We start from the raw sequence: 19,898 nt of genomic DNA, 5'->3' as shown, positions 1-19,898 counted from the left end.
AGACCAAAAACGGTTGTGTTGACGCGAGGGATGTTATCGACAGGAGGCTGAGTTTATCTAGAACCAAATCCGGTAGGTTTGGGGGCCGAGAACCAGCACCGAAAACCGTGCTGGATTGCAGGTTATAACTCCAATTGTCGACAAGCAGGCATCAATTCGTCCAAACCAGGGGTGGGATTGCCGAGAGGTTGGTGGGTGAGGAATGAAGACCGGGGTAGGTGAAAGCCGATTAGGAGAAAGAGACGTCGAAACGAAGCTCAATTCTTTTTCCTGATAGCAAGCTCGGTAGGCGGCGGGGCGATGCAGAGAGTTGCTGTCGCTGCTGCTGCTGCTGCTGCTGATGCTGCTATTATCGCTGCTGGACGGGGGGTCGTGACTGGCTTAAGCTAGACCTTTTAAATGCACTGCATGAAATGCTTTATGCAAGTAAGGTGCAGGCTGGCTCGTTGGCTGCTGCTCGCTCCTTTTTTGCGGGTAACACACCGTAGCCTGGTTAGATTTGCCAACTCTGGGGAAGACGAACCTCGACGACAAGAGCGACGACGGGATTGTTTCCGGAGAAGTCTGGTGTAGATCAAACCGGTGGGCTGTACCAAAATGCAAAGAAAAGGCAGGGCAATTAAAACAACCGACCGTCCCGTCCGACGAAGGGCTGAGGCAGTAAAAAGGTAAGAGGACGAGGGATTGTCGAATTGGAGGGGACTCGCAGTACAGATAAGCGTCCTGCACACCCAGAGGTTGCCTAGGGAGATGGGGGGTGGACGCGAGTGGGCGGTTGCCGTGAGAGCAGCAGAAAAAAAAAAGCCCACTAAAAAAAAGTCGTCTGCAAGTCGTTGTTCGCACTTCCTGGCAAACGCACCGGGCCTGTACGACTCGGGGCGGCAGCAAGGGGAGGGAGGGTAGACAAGCCAGGGTACCGCTAACCTTGAATTTCTTGAGCAAGGGCCAAGATGCCTTACATCATCATCCAGCACGAATCAAGCTTGCCCAGCGACCAAGATCCTGATTGTGAAGTTACAGGCGAGAATAAACTACGTAGGTAGGTACCCTAAAGGAGAATTCCACAGCAAGAAAATAGCACCAAAGAATCTTTGGTCAGATTGCGTACGTTGCAGTGCTGGAAAAGCGAGATACGATTGAATTTGAGGTCTAAGGTACCTACGCAGGTACGCAGGTACAGACAGGTACTCAACATTATCGGTCGTTCTTTGTGAATGAAATTAAAATTCACACATGTTCACACGCCCCTAGTTAGTTGCTTGTCTTGGGGTTATCTTTTTTTTTCTTTCGTTCCCTTGCAATTAAGCGTGTGGCGCCGGGCGATCGGTAACTGGTTGGTGTTCTAAGAAGGCACCAAAAAACAGTAAGGAAGAAATAAAAAAATAGGTGCTTGGTGAATATAGCTAAGCTAGCTGCCTGTCTGCCACCAGCCCGCAAATGTCTCAGAAGCAGATTTCCAAGACATTGGTTCCGACAACGAGCTCCAGAACCCTGCCCACACGCCCCCAAAGTGGAATGATCTGTCGACTCTCAATTGTACTATACTGTGGTGTTTGAGATGGCTCGCAGTGAGAACATCGTTTCCCGGACAATCGCGCAGCCTGGTCACACTCGACGCGACTTGACAACTGACTTGTGCTGACTACCTTGCAGCGCTATCTCCACCTACCTGCATATAGCAAGCATTTGATAACTGCGGCAACGCAAGCTTACGAGAGGATATGCAGCTGCAGCTTTCCCTGGGCTAGTTACAGCTACCTAGTTAGGGGAAGCTGCTGTAGGAACAAATGCAGCCTGGTGGATTCTTTACGTGCGTCATTCTCTACCTCGAGGCTTTTTCTTGATCAAGTGTGATAGAAATATGACGAAACTAAAGCGATATGCATGCAAGTGTGCGTACCCTTTTCTTTGTCTTTTTTTTTGAGCCCCAACTCCACTGTTACAGTACTGTTCTTTTTACGTGTTTGCTTCCATTCGTTTCTTAGTCGCCAACATCTATTATATAATTACCGCTGTCTTATTTCGTAGAATTAAATCAGAAAAAGGTATACCTTGCAACCTTGCTCCGGAAAGCACAATTGAACAAGGCCAGTGCATGCTACCATACAAACAAGTACAGTATTACCAGTATTACTGTACCGCAACTAATCCGACTGCACCACTGTGTAGAGCAAATTTGGACCACACCCAACTTCCACTAGCAACCGCCGAGCTTGGCGGGGGAGCAGTCAGACTGGAGAAGAGTAGGATCCGCCGAACAAGGATCAAGCTCAGAATGGCGTTTACCCACTTTGGGGAACCAGTGGTTTAACTGTATTCTTGCTCCCCGGCACAGCAACCAACCAGGTGTGGAAAAGAGAAGGCGGCTGAGGCCTGCAAGACAGGGCGTCCAGCCGCTGGGGGCATGCCTCGACAGAAAGTGGAGGTCCGGCCAATGGCAGCACACAGCGACCGCCTGGGTTCGCCCAAGCGCCGGCGAGCCAGCACGCAAACCCCCGAGCCTGCCCAATCGTTTTGCGCCGCTTCCGAAGAACCTCCAAAATGGTCACCTACCTTACGGTCTAGGTCAGACCCGGAGAGTAACTGTAGCGATTGTTGAATTGAGATGAGATGAGGAGCGACCGAATGAATCTGAAAATGGTAACTTGTTCATGCCTCAGGGGTTCAGGAATGATTGGTATTCCGCCGTGGACACGGTTAATTATCATTTGTCCATTACCGCCCATAATTCTACTAGGTAGGTACCTGCAGGTACAATAGGTACTAGCCGCGTCTACTTGCGGGAGCGCTGTCAAAGTGCCTTGCCATATTGTACAGTAAGTACAGTACAATATCAACTAGCCGAAGTGAGTTGCTATGTGGTAAATTCTATCAATTGGTTTCAATGAAACTATCGCAGAGACACCAATGGAATCAAAAACCTATTGTACAAAGCCTCTCATTGGTTAAATATCCATCCGAAATGGGGTGGAAAAGAAGAAAAATTTAAGGGTCTCCCCTTCAATCGACCTATGGATTCTGTTTCCTACCAACAATTGCAAAGACCAGGCCCCATACGTCCGTGTCATCCTTATTTTTTTCCCCCATTCACAAATGCAGCCACGGACAACTAGGCGAGAAATGGTAGTGGATGGGATGGAATAAAGAGAGCAAAATTCAGGGTCCAAGCGGGCGGCTCTTCTTCCCATGTCGCAATAAAGAGATCAGAGAGACAAAAAAAAAATCGATAAAAACCTACGCTGGCTTGGCTCTTCCCGCGTAATGGCAAGAGGCAAGTGTTGCGTTGATATTAAAAGAGGAGCTTCGGGTGTTTCGTGATGCTGGTTTTTGCTGACCAAATGCAACGCTTTTTTATCAAGGGGAGGGACTGCCAAGAACAATTGAACCCACACCCCCAGACTCTATTTTTCCCTCTCACAGTTAGCCGCGACCAAAAGAACCCACGTACGTAGGCAAGGTGGGCAGTAGGAAATGGCAGGTGGCCAAGCTGGTAGATTCTGGTGGACTCTGGTAGACTTTTCGCCAATACCTAGACCGGCCTTGATGTCTCATTGGAATTCCCGCCGCCCAAACCCGATTGCAGTCCCAGCTTGAACCTCACTCTTGTCACATTCGGACGGTTCTGTTGTCCACCGCTACGTAGTAGTAATCTCGGGATACGGCTTCAAGCAATAGCTCTGCGGTCCGGGCTCGCACTAGCCAGGGCCCGACTCTCGGCTCATTGATTGAATTCAGAACTTATCAGTGTGGCTTAGGGCACGGTACCTGCCAGTGAGCTGTCAAAAACTAGGGAGGTACCTCAGGTAGTCTAAACTCAGAAGTAATAATATCAATTGACACACATTTTTATCCACATCTTCAACAAACGACTTGTGCGTTGGTTTGGTTTGTCCGTTTGTCGCCGAGTTGTACATACGCGTTAAGAATTGTCCCTGTCAGTTATACACAGTAAGCGCAAAGCCACTGACAGGGATCATTTTGCTCCCTTTTGCAGCCTGCTAGAAACTTTTGCCACTGTATTGGTGGGCAAGCGACATCAATCAAATCCTCCCTTAGTGGGCGCTTCCGGCAAAGTATTTGACCTTTGCACCTGGGCTGTTCCCGGTCAAACAACGAAACATTACCGTAGAGGTGCCACGTATTTGGGTCTGGATCCAGACAGGGCTGTGTCCGGCTGCCTATCCAACGTGTTTCCGGAAAAGGCACAAAAATTTTCACGTCAGTGCATTTTTCATTTACATTCCTGAGCTTGGACGAAGTCCATAGAAACTCTGGAATTTTTTTTCCCCTGCATCGTTTTATGAGTTTGCTTTTTTCTTTGATGTTGCTCAGGAGACTGAGGAATGCAAGTACCTGAGTGAGACCTGAGACATCCGGAAGAAGCAAAGAAATAATTTAACAGAATAATCTTAAGAAGATAGAAAAAGTACAAGTTGAGCCGCCTTGGAAACGGGGTCCACCTCGAATGGCTTGCAAGCCGTTATGCAAACCGCGCGCCTTCAAGGTTGCTGTAACTGTCAGACAGATCCTGCTGAAGAAGGTTCGATTATGATGTCAATGACAAAAAATCACGGGGTATCTTTCGTGTTCTATTGTCTCGTCTCGTTGAATTTTCCAAGGCATGAGATTAGGTATGGAAATGGCGGCTCGGTTTCTGCCTGTGTGGCATCTTTTAGTGCCGACCCACGGTAGGGAGATAATCGGGAATTGCAGCATCGAGAGGCAACAGGACTTTGATTAGATCGACTATGGTCGGAGATTTGTTTCACGTATTGAGGAAATCTCGATCGATATGGCTTGCAATCACAAACAGTAGAAAAAAGCATAGAGTAGTATAAAAAAGCATACAGCAAAAAAGCATTATCACTGGAGAACTCATGTCCTTGGAGCGGTGGCAGCCGATTACTAAGAACAGGTACGCTTGTTTTGATGTTGCTTTGTTATATTGATCAACAACAAGAGACATACCGGCAGAACTGAATCAAACAGTCCAATCATCTGCAAACAACCAACTTTGTCCTACATGTAAGGTACCAAACAAGGCAGGTAAACCTCGTACCTGCACCGAAGCTACCAAGAGTTAGACAAGAATAGATACTATTCATCAGTCGACCCTCCAATAATTCGACTTTAGCCGCCTTTTCGATCCCGATCGCTCAAGTGATCCGAATTGCCGTTGTCCTCCATAGCTCCATCTCCCCTCCTCATTGGCCGACGTCATCATCTCCAACAACAGAAGACTATTGTTCCTGTTACCAACCCCATTCGATTCCTCACACATGGGATTGGTTGGATCCCGAAATCAGGATGGCCGTCAAAAGTGGTCTCTTACTACCGACCGACTTTTCAATCTTTGTTTACACTTTTTTTTTCCGCTTCCGTCCTGTCACATCAACAATCGGAGGAACCGAACGAACCCTCTCCAAGCCACCCTCCCAGCCAAACCTCACCTTCCCCCGCGTCTAGGTCTTTTCGGGTCAGTCAGCTCGAACGGATCGGCTTGCTCAGCCCTTCAAGCCCTCCTTGGTTTTTTTTTTAGGATCTGCTCTCCTCCCTCCTTTCCCACCCCGCTCCTCGAAACAAGTCGGCGTAGTACCGCATGAGACTGGGCGGTCCACATGCGCCCAAAGGCCTTGTCTATTCCCTTCACCAATGGGCTTGCCTACAGAAGTCCCTCGGTCAAGCGATAGCTTCGCTTCGCGTATTATCTAAGTTTATAGCCAAGCTGATTTGATGGATGGGATGAGATGGAACCATTGATAACTTTGCCACGGTTACACCCAGGGCTTGTTCTCAAAACGGACTGGCGAGAAGCGGCTAAAACCTGACTCGATCAATTGGGAGATACTGCTGATGTTGCCTCTCTCTTTTTTTATTCACACCCTCAGCTCGATTGACCATTCCTAAATGGCTAAAGCCGCTGTCAAACTACCTTGTCAATGCCACGCAAACACGCACACGCACCGTTGATGTTGCTATTATTATTCTTACCTATTCTCTGTCACTTGATCTTTTTTTTTTTTTTTTTTTTTTTTTTTTTTTTTTTGTGAACATTACTTTTCCATCGCTAAAGAAGTCGCTGTGGATATAGAATTGCTTTCATTACGTAGGTTTTTCTTTTGGCTGCATGAGACTACCCTCAGAGTTTTGTCGTACTGTGAGTCTTTTATGCATCTTGTCCCCCTCCAAAGTAAACAAAGCAACGTAGAAAACAAAGAGAGAAAAAAAAAAATGACGCGTTTTATGAACAAAACAAAAACAAAGGAGCTACCCCGCATCTTGGAGAGCCTCCACCGTCGCGATGTCACCTGATTTCATATAAATTTTTTTCCAAGGTCTACCAATTGGCGGTCGCGGGAGATTTAGGAGCCAAAATGGGAACGAACCAACTGGTTAGTCCAACATGGGACGGCGGGTAGCATTAACACACTGACGCACATCGGGCTCAGAAAATCCATAACAAGGTGCCTGCCGAGGCCAGGGCAGATAGGCTGAAAGGTTTGACGGTTTCGAAAAAAAAACTTCCCTGTTCTTTTTAGGAAAGTACCGTATTATTGAAACAACAATGGGGCCAAGTCTGAATGAACCTGGACCAAAAAGAGACATGTCTCGATACCTTGGCTGCAATTTTTTTGCTACCAATGGTTCAACTACAGCAAGGTACACGAATTGCCTCCCGTTAGTGGTTAGATGGTAAGGCAAACCCCAAGGTACCGACAAAATAGTATGATTGTGTTGTCTCGTCCTCCCTGATCCGGCACAGAGCTTGAATCCCGCGATGGGCCGCACCGTACAAGAAAGAAGGTGCAAAATTGTGCAACCGCGTCTAGCGAGCAAGTAGTCGACTATGTCAAGTTTCACGCCACAACACGGGCTGCACGCTACGGCACGCACAAGTACAGATAAACGAATGTGCATTGTGCTCTCCGCGACCTGGCAAACTCGCGTGACCACAAATAGCCGAGCAAAAACTCAGGCGCTACTACTTGAAAAAAAACGACCACCAGATCCATAGAACGAACGAGCCCGGTTCGCACGTCAAGTTCGACCCGCGCCCTAAAAAAAGCCCGCGATCGGAGTCGGCCGTTGTGCTGTCAGACTAAAAAAGAAAACAAGCAAGCTCGGCCGCTTCGCACGGCTATGTAGGTAGGTAAGGTAGGGTAGGTAGGTTAGCTTTAGCTGGTAGGCTAGCCCTTGGCCTTCTTGTTTGCACAAACTCATCACAGACCTTGTGCTCGTCCCGAGGCCGAGTCTTGGGGTCAAGGGCGAGTCGGGCAAAAACAACACCCCACGTGCGCTGATTGTGGCTGTGCGTCAGCCCTTTGTTCCCCCGCTGTGGCCTTTTCCAGAGTTGCAAAGTTCCGTGGGGGAGGTCGGGTCGCGTTTGACAATCTGATGTGTGATCTGCGATTGAGCATATTGCCAAGGTCCAAGAGCAGGCCAGACGCGGTTATGGAAGCCACCGTGGTAGACGATGATCAGCCTTTGAGAAGAAACCTCAATCAACGTTTGGCGTTGCCCATCGGAACTTTGGCGCTTATCAGAATACCTAACCTACCTTGGTAGACGAAGGAACCCTCAGCACATTCATTATCTGATAGTAGGTACCTAGGTAGACAATCTTCTCATACAGGACAAGGGCACATGGCACCACTACTACGCCTTATCCGGCACTAAAGACGAAAGCCAACAACAGGAAAGGAAGGACATGTACGTTCAATCATTGCGACCCTTCCCACCTGCCCTAGAGCAGGGAAGCGCCGCACCCAAGATTGTTCGCATTATTTTTCTCTCCGTTCTCTTCGAGTGTGATTTCGATTCTCCTGGGCGCAGCACGAATGCGCGCCTCGAATCAAAATTATCAAAACATCGAATGGACGTGATTTATTTGCGTTGTTCATGAGGAGAGAAGGAGAGAGAAAGTCCAAGCTGCAATTCTCATGCGCAAGAATTTTATGGTGCGGAGAATGTCAGATTTGTGTGCCTAACAGTTCAGGCAGAGATTTAAGCTTTTTATGGGCCATCAAAAAATAGCCTCCACGATTCGTTATCGGGCCTGTAAAGTAATCCACTTTTTAACCCACAACTGACTGTCTCTACTGAGAACCACTAGTTACGCACGATATTTATACCACTTTGCCTGCAGTATTTTATATTCACTACTGTATATTGTAGTACAAATAGTATGGGGACTGGTCGCTGAGTAGGTAAGTAGGTAAATAAGCACATAATTAAGTAGGTAGGTAGGAACGTACCTATGTAGGTCAGTAAGTATTTGTTAGTTATGATTACTGGGTGGATCCAGCCCGGAGGTCTGATAAAGAATCGTGGATGCTAATTAACGTCGCCCTTTTTGCAAAGCTACCACGCAAACACGTTTCTGGTCCCTGAAACTGGCGTCTGATGGTTCCACCCGAAATTCACGTGCCGGCCTTGTCCCGCAATTGACAGACCAAGCTCCCGACGTCACCCGTTGAAGATATCGGCACTTGGATGTCATCCACCACCTAAAGTCGAATCCATTGTGTCCATTTTATTCCATCTAAACACATGAGACAGCAAAGCAAGCCACCATGAACAACTTACAAACACTCCCGCGATTCCTTCTACCCCGTCTGAGCTGGCAGACCCCAGCCGCTGCAAGCGACTGTACACTACGCCCGGCGAGCCTCTTGCTGCGGCCATCGAAAAGGCCTCATGTCCAGGAGCGGCGGGAACAGCAGCAACAGCAGTCTTTGGCAGGCCCTAAACGACTTCTCCACACCTACAATGAAGGGCAAAGGGCGCAGGCTATCGGGCTCGATGGCCACCGATTGGCGAGGAAGGCCATGGTTTCACCCAAGCCTAGAATCCCCAGCACCAGGAGGGCATTTCATGCCTCGCCGCCCCGCCGGAAGGATCATCACTTTGACACCCTGAAGCTGGTCCAGCGGCTCCAGAGCGAAGGCTTTACCGAAACCCAGGCAGAGGCCATGATGAAGATCCTGAACGACGTGATAGAGGAGAGGTATGCTCGCCCGTTGCAACGGCCCTAGTCGTTCCTTTCTCAACCAGGGATTAGCTAACACAGAGGGTACCTTATCACCCGACTCAGCATACAAAACCTCACCCGCACAATGGTCCCCCGCGAGGACGCCGCCAAGGCCACGTACACGCAAAAGGTCGACTTTGCAAAACTCCGCAGCGAGCTTCTGTCGACGGACAACACCGAGACCAACACGACGCGCGCCGCGCACGAGCGCCTCACCAACGACATCGCCAAGCTCAGCAGCCGGCTGCGCGACGAGATTGGTCGCACCCAGGCCAGCGTGCGCCTGGACCTGAACCTGGAGAAGGGCCGCATCCGCGAGGAGGCCGTGTCGCAGGAGCTCAAGATCAAGGAGACCGAGACCAAGATCGAGCAGGAGGCCGCCGCTCTGAGGCAGCAGCTCGAGCAGGTCAAGTTTCAGACTTTGCAGTGGCTCATGGGGCTTTGTACTGGTTTCGCCGCCCTCATGCTGGGTCTGTGGCGGTTGTTGATGTGAAGGGGGTGATGCTGGGCATTGGACTCTCTATTATTATTATTTTCTGGCTTACTGTCCGAAGCTTTGTTTCTTTTTTTCTTTTTCTTTTTTTGCATATCGCAGTTGGTACATAGAGTATATAGAGAGATAGCCATGTTTCGTTTATCCATGGCATGAGATGGTGGAATTTGCTTACAATTCTCCACGGTCAGTAGATGACTTGCTTCAACGTGGTCGTCTCGGCATTCAATAGATTTCATTTGTTGGTGTTTCTATTATTAACAGGCCTCCTGTTAACTTTGAGGGGAGTTATTTTTGTCTTCATTATGAATTGTTCATGAGTGAGCATATAAAGGGCAATATCGTGAAGTTACATGAATTATATATATTCTAGTCTTGTCTTATTCGAGTCTTGTGCTTATGTTTAATGACCAGTCCAATAGCGATGTAACACGCCCGCGTGTAATGAAGGTTAAGGCTTGGGCCTATATATATACATGGGATGATTCATCTGAAGTCCCATTATTAACCACTCAATTATATTATTTGGCGATTATATTTGCCCCAGGCAATTCCTGTTCGCACGGGCATAGGTAGGTGAGCAGATAATTAGGGAGACAGGCAGACCAGTAGATAGATAGGTGATGAGTAGGGAGGGAAGCAAGGAGCTGGGTACTTAAAACGACAAAAAAAAAAATCGAAGTGGGCGCAAATCTCATACAACATGCTGGATTTGGGCGAGGAACCGGATATTCCAACGTCTTCGTTCATATCCATATTGTATGGTCCCAAGAGTCACGAATGTTCACTTCAGGTTGCAAGTCCAACACACAATCCCAGAGTAGAAATCGCACACACATGGAAACAGGTGGGTATGAAGTATGTATGCAAAGAAATAGACAATTATATACGATTTTCTTTTCCCCAACGAGAGCTCCAACACATAACCAAGCCAACTCAACCCCATCAATGAAACACCAAAAACACCAATTTCCCAATGCCCGCACTCAAAGCAACCCCCTACACCGCCTGCCTCAAAGCCCTGTGCTCCTGCCCCTTGGCCTTTCTCCTCTCCTTCTTCTTCTCAAACTTCTTCCTCTTCTCCGCGTGGTACTTGTCTCTGTTGGTAACCGCCTCGATCTTCCTCTTCTTGCCCCTCTCCTCCCTCTTCTGCTTGACCTCCTCCCCGACGTCCAGAAGCGCCCTGGTGTACGAGGCCGTCCCGAACTTGTCCTGGAGCGCCTCCATGACGGTGTGCGCCTTGCCCTTGAGCGTCTCGTATTTTTCGCCAAAGTCTGGGTCTGGGGACCATGGCACGGGGATGGACGTGTCGGTCAGGTTGCGTAGCGGGTGGAGGATGGTTCGTAGGTGTGGCTGCATCGTTGCCGCGGGCGCCTGGGAGCAGTAAACAGTCATGACATCCATGGCGGCGAGCTTAGGGATGAGCTCTGCCGACCGCGGCCTGGCTTCCCTGCGTACGATGGCGGCTAGACTTCCAAAGATGCTCGTCTCGGAGCTAGCCTTGGTGTCTTCGTCCGCGTCATCAGATTCGGATGCCGAATCTTCGTCTGTCGCCATTTCAAATTTGATGGTCTTGCCCAAGAACATGAGAATGCGAGAAACCTCTTCGGCCAGAGGTTCACTGACGCCCTCAGATAATAGGACTTTCAGGTTCAACTGAATCAGCTCCAAGATGTCATCCTTCTCCAGTTCAAGGCCATAGGATCCATGCATTCCGTCGGCCTTGGCAAAGTCAGCCAAGTATGAACTCAAAAGTCTCACAGCCAAAAGCTTCACGGTAGGGTCGGAATGTGAGAGACAAGATTTGACTCTCTCCCAAAGCTCAGTGAGGCTGGGAACCAGAACTCTCGATGGGTCTTTGTCCACCAGCTTTTGCAAAACCTTCAAAGAAGTCTGAGCAAGATCCGCATCGTCAGATAAGTCGGCCAGAGCCCCTGAAATCTTGCCAGTAAGCAGCTCAAAGTCTTTGTTGTCCTTGTTGCTCGACTCCCTGGTCTCAAAGTAATACCCGAAAGCTTGAACGCCCAGACCAACAACAGCTGGTTGGCTCTCTTTGCCCAGCCAGTCCCGCATGTGTACCAAGAATGCCTGCGTTGCCGTTTTGTTCGACCTTCGAAGGATTTCTTTGACCAGTTCTCCTGCAGCTAGTGTGCATTTTTCACTATCATCGTTGGCGAGTACAAGCACCAACTTGTGGAAAAAGAAGGTGCATATCTCTTGTACGAAATCATCCGCGGTTTTGATGAGTAGCAGATGAATGACCTCCATGACAGAAAGACGACCACCTTCGCGATCATAGTCGAGGTTTGACCGAAGGAACTTGAGCTGCTTCTGCCATCTTGCTTTCTTCTGGGGATACTCTCGGAGGAATTGGAAGTAGGCACCCCGCGCGAGGTCCCTGGTGTCCTTGTCGTCATTGGTGATCATGACAGTACCAACGTAGTCGAGTGTATCATAGACAGCGGCAGTTTCGATCTTGCGGTCGAGCACAGACCTCAGGAAGTTGAAGGTGACGTGCCGGTGTAGCGGTTCTGTGAGATCATCCTTGATCCTGCCAATGATCATATCAATATCCTTGTCTTTGACAACTACCTCTCGCCTGTCCCGGAGAATGACGGATATCAACTTCAAAGCAGCCTGTGCAAGCTCCGTAGTGGAAGATACCGACGAGTTAATGGACCGCAGTGCGTCCTTCAGAGCCATGTCGTACAAAAGCTTTGAGTCGTTGTTCTTGAAAGGTACCTTTACAAGCACAACGAGGAGCTTGAAAGCCGCAATCTTGACCTCCTCTCCATCGTCGCGGACAGCATTGCCAAGATGGGGTATGAAGCCACTGATGTTGCTCGCAGTCCGAAGGCTATCGTGTTTCCTCATAAGAGATCGAAGGACATCAAATGCAAACTTCTTGAGCTTGTAGGTATGCTTGGTCGTTGTGCCACGGTCGTTCTTTTTGGCTCCCTTTTGGATGAGATACCGCTTGAGCTTCGGGTCGAGCGTTTTAACAGCCTCGGGCTTCTCACTGTTGATGACCTCCTGAATGACCTCATAACAAAACACAAGAGTGTCTCTGCTCTCCGCCGCAGGGTTCTGTAGGAGACCAGCGGTGATACGGCTGAGAAGCTCATCGATTTTCCTGACCATTTTGATGTTGAGCTTCTCCATCAGCAGGTCCTTAAGTGGCTGCACAAGGTTGATAAGGCGGCTGATTGACGCGTTCTTGGCAATCAGCTCCATCGAATCTTGGCTCTTGCTGCTCTTGATCTCCTTCATCTTGCTAGTATACTCTTCAGCCTCCTTTTCCTGACCGGTAATACCGAAGGTGTCGTCCATGATGACCGATACGATATCACTGACACAGTAATCCAGATCTCCTTGCTCAAATTCGGGGATAACAGCAAGGAGTAGGGAGTGCACCGTGTAGGACAAAACGTGCAGTTGGTAGCCTCGAGTGAGAGCACCACGAAGCTCCTTGAGAATGAAACCAAAGCAAGATGGACCAAGAATGACGGCAATCTTGACGAGGGTCTTTCGGGCCATCTCTCTAGAGTCCCAGGCTTTGCTGCGAAGAATATGGCAGATGTCTGTGAGAACGCCAGGTAGCTTGAGGTCACGCGCACTTTGAGGCAGCAAATTCAGAAGCTTGACAACAATGATACCCACTGGTACGCGTGAGCTGACCGTGGTCTCATCCTTTTCGTGAAGATGATCGAGCAAAGTTGTCAACAAACTTCCTGAGACCTCCTCCGTAAACTTTTCTTGGCTTGGAAGCTTCTTTGCTAGTGCTAGCGTCTTCTGAGACGTTGCATCACTGCTGTCGATGTCCATAGAAGTGTTGTAGGCCTGGTTGGCAGCCAACTCGAGCGTCTCGACAATCTTATCCAAGAGACGGACCACTTGCTTGTGCAGGTCAGGTTTAGACTTGATATAAGACACATATCGGCGGAGCAATGCACGGTATTGTGACCACTCAAGAGAGCCAGCCAAGCTTGCAATCGTGTTTGTAGCTTGTGCTCCAAGTCCTTGATCATCGCTTCCGTCCTCACGACCAAAGATAAAATGTTCCAGCAGAGGAATGAAGAACTTGCCAACGTTCCTGCTGCTGAGCCCGGCTCGCTCATTCACACCCTGCAAGACCTGCAAGGCCTGGATTTGCCTGGAGACGGCCGGTGTGAGGATGTTGTAGAAAAAGTCTTGATCCCTCTTCTTAGTTTGACGTTCGTCCTCCATGTTCATATCGACCTCGACAGCCTCTGGCACCAAGAGCGCTAGATCTTTCACCGGTTCCCAGCATGACAGGTTTGTAGCGAGAAAGCCAAATACGCGGAGGAACTCTCTGCGTACAGCCTCGGATTCTTCCCTAGCTCCTGAATAAATCGCAGGCAGGAGGTTTCGGTCTAGGATGCCCGTGTACTGCTTGCGTGCTGATGGCTCATCCCAAACCGCTGAGGTTGCTTCGATAAACTTGCAGATGCCGTCTGCCGCATTCTGTGCCAAGATCGCATGCTCCTCGTCATGATGAATGTAGTGTATAAAGTTATGAAGCAATGGCAGCCACTGGTCGACAGTAAATGCCACATCCCTTGGGTTACAGATGGCCCGGAACGCGGCTAGCCGTTGGTCGTAATCTGGCTCATCCAGGCGATTCTCAACAAACGAGTTGAGCTGAGAAGATAAGGTCGCAACCTCCTGAATTGCTGGTTGCTGCGTTGCAAAGACCAGCATCAGCCTGGATAGGGCCTGGCGGTTTTGACGGTCCTTGAAAAAGCTGAACAGAGAACAGATGGTTTGGTATAGGTCGTGGCGCAGCTTGTCGTCATCTTGTAGGTTCTCTAGGACGACAAAACGTTCCAAGATTAGCAGGATAGAACCCTTGACCTTGGGGTTCACTGCACGCGCCGGCTGGTTGAGCAAAAACGTTGAGATCTGGACAAGGTTGTGAACATTCTTGGAGTTCTCTACCAAGGGGGCCAGCTCAACGACTGTTTCGACGGCTGCCTCAAGGAGATGCCTGCCAAGAGGGGCGAGAACCAAGGTGGTCTCGTCACCTGCATCCTCTCCAGCTTCTTCCCTTGCTGCTTGGTCGTCATTTGACTCTTCAGTCTTTTCGGTCAGGCTCTCCTTGGATTGAATATTCTTGGTCTTCTCCTTAATAACAAGGCTACCGATGGTACCTAGAACCAAGTCCAAGTTTGGCTGAAGAATCTCCTCAAGAATGAGCTCGTTGAATTCAGACTCGGCCTCCGGGGCCAATGCAAGCCTGATTAGGTTGCGCACGATTCCCAACGCAAATATCTTGACCTCGTCTTTGGTATGTGCCACAGAAATACAGCTGACAATCGTTGGAATGATCCGTTGGTCGTGTGAGAGTGCCAGTGCACAACGCGGCATGAGAGACCACGTTTCTAGCAGTCTTAAGGTCCATGAGACACCCTGGGTTGTCTCAGATGACAGGGTTTCAAGCTGCGGGCTGACAACCTCGGAAGTGATAACAGGAAGGTAAGGAGTCCAGTCGAATCCGGCAGCGTTAACGAGAAGGGCACAAAGGCACTTCAAGGCTGCAGTGCGTGCCGCTCTGAGCAAAGATGTTTCGCTTGAGCTAACTTCTTCATCATCTTCATCAGAGCTCTCGTGGTCCTCCTCGTCCTCCTCAGCATCTTGCCGTTTCTTGTCTTTGTCAGTGCGTAGGCGGCGGCACGCTGGTATCAGACAGTAGAGAACCGCATTGACCAGCGGACCCATGTATAATGTCGCGTTGGAGCCGAGCTCGGTAATGATTGTGTCCAACATTCTTAGTAAACCGACCTGCTTTCGCGCTGGAACCAGACTGCTAGAGATGATCTTTTGGTCGACACCGGTGCCGTCAAGTACCTGCACATCATGGATGGGTCCCAAGGCAATCTCCAAGAAGCGGCCAATGTCCTCGACATCGAGGCTGCGAATGATGGCGTTACGGGTCCCCTGAACACCGGCCCGACCACTAGCAGCTCCTTTTTTCGAGATTGCTCTTCCGTAAAGAAGCCTAAGGAGGACTGGCATAAGCTCTGGTCTGTCCTCGTCGCGAATCTTTTTGTCACCCTGGAACAGCATGGTGAGCTCGTTTCGCATTCTTGACTCCTCAAGCAATGCCTCCAAGTTTTCCTGATAGCGCTTCACTCCATCTTGTTTCCAGGCAAGGATGGCCTTGAGCGCCAACTTTTGTACGTCGAGATCACCATTTGACATGAGATCAAGCATCACTTTGTAGACCTGCTCATGCTGGTAGAGTACCTTGGAGTTGTGGAAAAGTGCAAAAACACCTATGAGTGCTTTGCGGTCGGCCAGATTCCAGGCTTCATCTGCATTCCCCCTCTGTTCCTCTTCTGAATCATCGGTTTCCGTCTTTCCGGTATTATTCCAGCTGAACAGATGGGGTACCAGCTTTCGTGATCTTCGTTCAGCCACTGATGGGATCGCCGTAAAGACCTTGAGTGCTTTACTACGAGCTGTTTGTGACATATTTGGAACAACAGTCTGCGCTTGCTGGAACTCGTTGAGCATGACATCAAAGATCTCATCCACAACCTTCTTTGTCATTTCAGAAGTCTCGTGAAGACTGGCAAGATTCGTACACTCGAAATCGGTCGACCGACGGTAGTTGGATTGAATTATAGGTTTCGGGGGACCGCTCCATCGTTGGGAGGGGACCTCGAGCCACTCAAATGCAAGGGATGCCACCATCTCTTCACCGTCCTTGGACTCCGTGATGTCCTTTAGGGCCTCTACGGCATCGTCCCATACAGACGTGAGGCGCACCGTCATCATGCCGAACATGAATGTGGGCACTGCCTTCCGCAACCAGGAGCTCTGATCTATACTTCCATATATCTTGCCCAGCTTGCGTAGATATACGGATATTGTCCTCATGTTTGCAAGATCCAATGGTGTCTCTTCAACTTGAAGCATGATCGCTAGCGGCGAAGACGAGTCTTTCGGTGCAGATGGCAACTGATGTAACAGTTTCAAAGAGACGAGGCGAAGATCATGGCTATTTGTCGATAGGTTTTGGATTAGTGACTTTGTGTAGGGGTCTTCCTCCGTTTGAGGACTTTCGCTACCGCTAGAACTTCCATCCTCAAGACCCTTTGCGGCGAGTGCCTCCTCATACGCCAGAATGCTCTCCAAAAACTTGGTCAAGCGACAGAATCTCGGCGCAGCTGCTCGCAGAAGTGGCTTTAGACTTGGGTCAACATCTCGCGCCATGCGGAGGTATGCCCGGAAGCCCGACGTGACAATGAAATGGGCTTCATCTGTAGGTACTGAGGTGGACGGCCGGAGCGCGAGTTTTAGCTTCCTGAGTAGCAATTCTGCTATCCTTGCGCTCGTGGACGCGTGTACGCTTGTCGATTCGAGAACCCTCAGTAAGGCAGAGTACTTGGGCAGGCACTTGTCCCTCCACGTCTTGGGATCTTTATCGTAAGCTCCTCTTTCAGGGAAAGGTGTTATTTCTAGCCGTTCGAACTTGGTGACAATCTGACCTTGCCATGACTCTGGCAAATGGAGACTTTCACTTCCGCCACCAGGCTGGAGAGCACCGGAATCGACCATCTTGGGAATCAAAACGCATAGCATTTCCTCATTATTGTCAATTGACCAATGTTTGTTGATGAATCTGAGCGAGATATATGGTTAGCTGAGGCTTGAAACTGAACCGGGAGTGGGCATTACTGCCGAAAAGGGCTTGACTCACTTTTGGAAGTAATCTTGAAATATACTGCGGAACCTCTCGGGATTGAGACTCGAAAAGTAGCTGCAGAAGGGGATGAATGACCTCATGAATGGTTCTCGTGTCATGATTGCCGTCATGGTCTGGAGTGATGATATAAGAGCATCCATGGGTGACTGGTTCCACACAATAGCGATATTGACCACAATGTGCTCCCATATCAGTGCCAAAGCCCCTTGAGGAAGTTTGTTTGGTGTCTTGGAGAGGGCCTGCATTGCACTAGAAAGCCCCTGAATCAAGCCTGTCCAGTTCGTGAGCCTGGTTCCTCGACGAACGCCGGCCATGGTTCCGAAAAGACGGATATGTAGTGAAAGCGACCATGGGTGGTCCTGGACGTCCTGGGTGGCCACAGCCTCTTGAGTACTTGCAATGATAGCGTTCTCCAACGGAGTGAATGTCTCAGGGGTCGAGTAATGTATGGCGCTTATGAGAACTCCGCAACAAACGTCTGACCATATGGTGTTATGCTCAGCAAAGAAAGCGTCCTCCGATGGTGGCCTGAACTCTTCATCCGGCACACACTCAACAAGACGGGTGTATATGTCAGGGGCATTAGAAAAGAGTGTATGCCCTGAGCTCTTCAGAGCCTCGGCAAACATGGTCATGATGCCATGAAAGTATAGCTCAAAATGCTTCTCGCCAGCCTGAGATATCAGATCATCCCTAGCGCACTCGATCAATGATTTGAGGGATGTGTCGCGGTGGGAAGGGGCTGCGGCCTTCTTAACCAGAAAACTCAGTGCCTCGGCGGCAAATCTGGCAATGTATTGTGGTTGCCTCGTTCTTCCCAAAAGTGGTGCCATGGCTCGGTATGTTGGCCTCAGGTCCGGAACGAGAAGTCTAGCAAGGTACTTGAAAAGAAATGCCAAAGCAGCAAATGTCCATTCGACGACCTCGGCATCTTGCGGGCGGGTTGCAAGGCCAATAATCAGCTCCAGCGCTTTGGGGTAATGCTTCTCGAATCGGACGCCCAGGTCGTGCGCAAAGGCGGTAAGAAGATCCAGTAGCGGTTCCAAAGCCTCCTTCTCGTGTAGACTTATGTATTGTACCAAAAGTCCCATGATCTTCTCCTCAAAATGGAGGATTTGGGGGAGGCTGTCGCATAACGGTAGCAGCTCCCTCTTGAAGGAGATGAAGGGCTTGGAAAGGTTGAGGTCTGTCCATTTTTCGAGACCATTTCGGAGGTAGGAGGTGGTAGCGGATAGGTCTTCGGATTCGAGGTCGTGCCTTCGGACCTTACGGAGAGGATCGAGAGAGTGTAGTTTTGAGATCTTGGTGGTGAATGACTCCCATCGGTGCTGTTTTTGATGTGCCGTCTCTTTGGTGCCTCGGCGGGCCTTGACGATGCGCCCCGACTTTGAGACGGGCATCTTGAGGGACTGGCGTTTGTTCCTCTTGTTCTTAATACAAGTAGGTTGCCCGCTCAAGACATGCGCATGTTCAATACGTTACAAGGCAATTAGGGAAGGTAATTTAACATGTCGGTGATTGATTGCAGCGGCTTCAACTGGTGGTGCTTGGAAATTTTTGGTCCCAGCAGCGAAAAATCTTTATCGATAACCACGCGTCGAGAACTTATTGCGGGGTGCATCGCTGCGGCCCACCTGATTGGAGCGCTGTAGCTTGGTATACAATAGGGTCCATGCGCAGAGCAAGCGACCCAGGTCCTAACTGCCAGCCTCCCCTCTTGCCAAACCCAATTCGGCCCACAACAAACTGGATCTTTTACTGCGAAGTACTTACAAACTTCCCATTACCTGTCCGCTAGCGTCTCGCATATCTATCGCCGTCAGCTGCAATCTATCCTGAATTAATGGGCTCACAACATAAATCATCCGTGGTCGATGCCTGGGCATGCCCTCGCCCCATATGTCATCGCCTTCCGCCGGGCACGTGATGCCGGCGTCATGTCTTCGGGCGCCCATGAATAGCCGCATGTTTATCGTCATCAGACCCCATAATTGGGAAATGTGCACCGTGAGTGGCATATCTGATAACGTATATAATCGGTGTTGTCTGCACAAGTTGTCACATACGACCATACCCACTGGAATATACGGGATCCCGTCCGCTCTCCCCTAGTCAAACCAGTGAGGGCCGAACTAGTACTCAGGTGGGTGACCACTGGGGAATCCTCGGTGTTGTATGTTTTGTTTTTTTGATTTGCATTTTATCTGCTCGTATGCAAATGAGGTATTCTTTTGGCGACCTTACGGCTAAATCTACTCACTGTTCTGTTAATTGATTCACAAGTGTTACAACTGAAGGTCTGCATCTGGTGTAAGAGCCTTATATACAGGCCTTACAACCACCCACTTTAACTACCCAGATATCTGCCTATCAATAGAATTCGAATGAATTTAGGCTACCGGGCTCTTGCTGCCGGAACAAAAAAAGAATACAGCACAAAGATGAAAAAAAGAATTGTGCTCTAGTTTCGACCCTGATGGCTCGTAATTGTACATAACGCAGCGATGCCTGCCCAGGGGGTTACTCTGAGAAGGATGGTCGCGAGGTCTATGCCCGCGAGTAGGCCCAACATCATACTGAATCCGACTAGGCAGATGAGTCGAAGGTCTTGCCGATGACGGTGCTTTCTACGATAAAGATGA

General features: G+C 49.6%; 3 protein-coding genes across 3 annotated transcripts; 2 read left to right on the top strand and 1 right to left on the bottom strand.

The window, feature by feature from the left end:
- Positions 1-1,430: 1,430 nt before the first annotated feature.
- Positions 1,431-2,609, top strand: PgNI_09331 (uncharacterized protein; the record flags this gene model as incomplete). The annotated part of the gene is made up of 2 exons (XM_031129316.1): positions 1,431-1,568; positions 2,202-2,609. Coding segments are annotated over 2 exons (546 nt in total), but the record flags the coding sequence as incomplete, so codon positions are not given.
- Positions 2,610-8,407: 5,798 nt separating this feature from the next.
- PgNI_09330 (uncharacterized protein) lies at positions 8,408-9,615 on the top strand. Its single transcript, XM_031129315.1, has 2 exons — positions 8,408-9,007; positions 9,095-9,615. The coding sequence occupies exons 1-2, from the start codon at positions 8,574-8,576 to the stop codon at positions 9,522-9,524; spliced, it is 864 nt and encodes a 287-aa protein (XP_030978347.1). The 5' UTR covers positions 8,408-8,573; the 3' UTR covers positions 9,525-9,615.
- Positions 9,616-10,523: 908 nt separating this feature from the next.
- PgNI_09329 (uncharacterized protein) lies at positions 10,524-18,656 on the bottom strand (the record flags this gene model as incomplete). The annotated part of the gene is made up of 2 exons (XM_031129314.1): positions 10,524-17,172; positions 17,251-18,656. 2 exons carry the CDS (start codon positions 18,654-18,656, stop codon positions 10,524-10,526), a joined length of 8,055 nt encoding a protein of 2,684 aa, XP_030977884.1.
- Between the last annotated feature and the right edge of the window lie 1,242 nt (positions 18,657-19,898).

This window comes from Pyricularia grisea, assembly GCF_004355905.1.
Source record: "Pyricularia grisea strain NI907 chromosome Unknown Pyricularia_grisea_NI907_Scaffold_7, whole genome shotgun sequence".
Classification (NCBI taxonomy): Eukaryota; Fungi; Ascomycota; class Sordariomycetes; order Magnaporthales; family Pyriculariaceae; genus Pyricularia; species Pyricularia grisea.
This window is presented reverse-complemented; position numbering and strand designations above follow the sequence as displayed.

Coding starts and splice junctions, on each gene's coding strand:
- PgNI_09330 (XM_031129315.1), top strand. CDS start 8,574: ATGAACAACTTACAAACACTCCCGCGATTCCTTCTACCCCGTCTGAGC. Junction 9,008..9,094: donor AACGACGTGATAGAGGAGAG/GTATGCTCGCCC, acceptor CACCCGACTCAG/CATACAAAACCTCACCCGCA.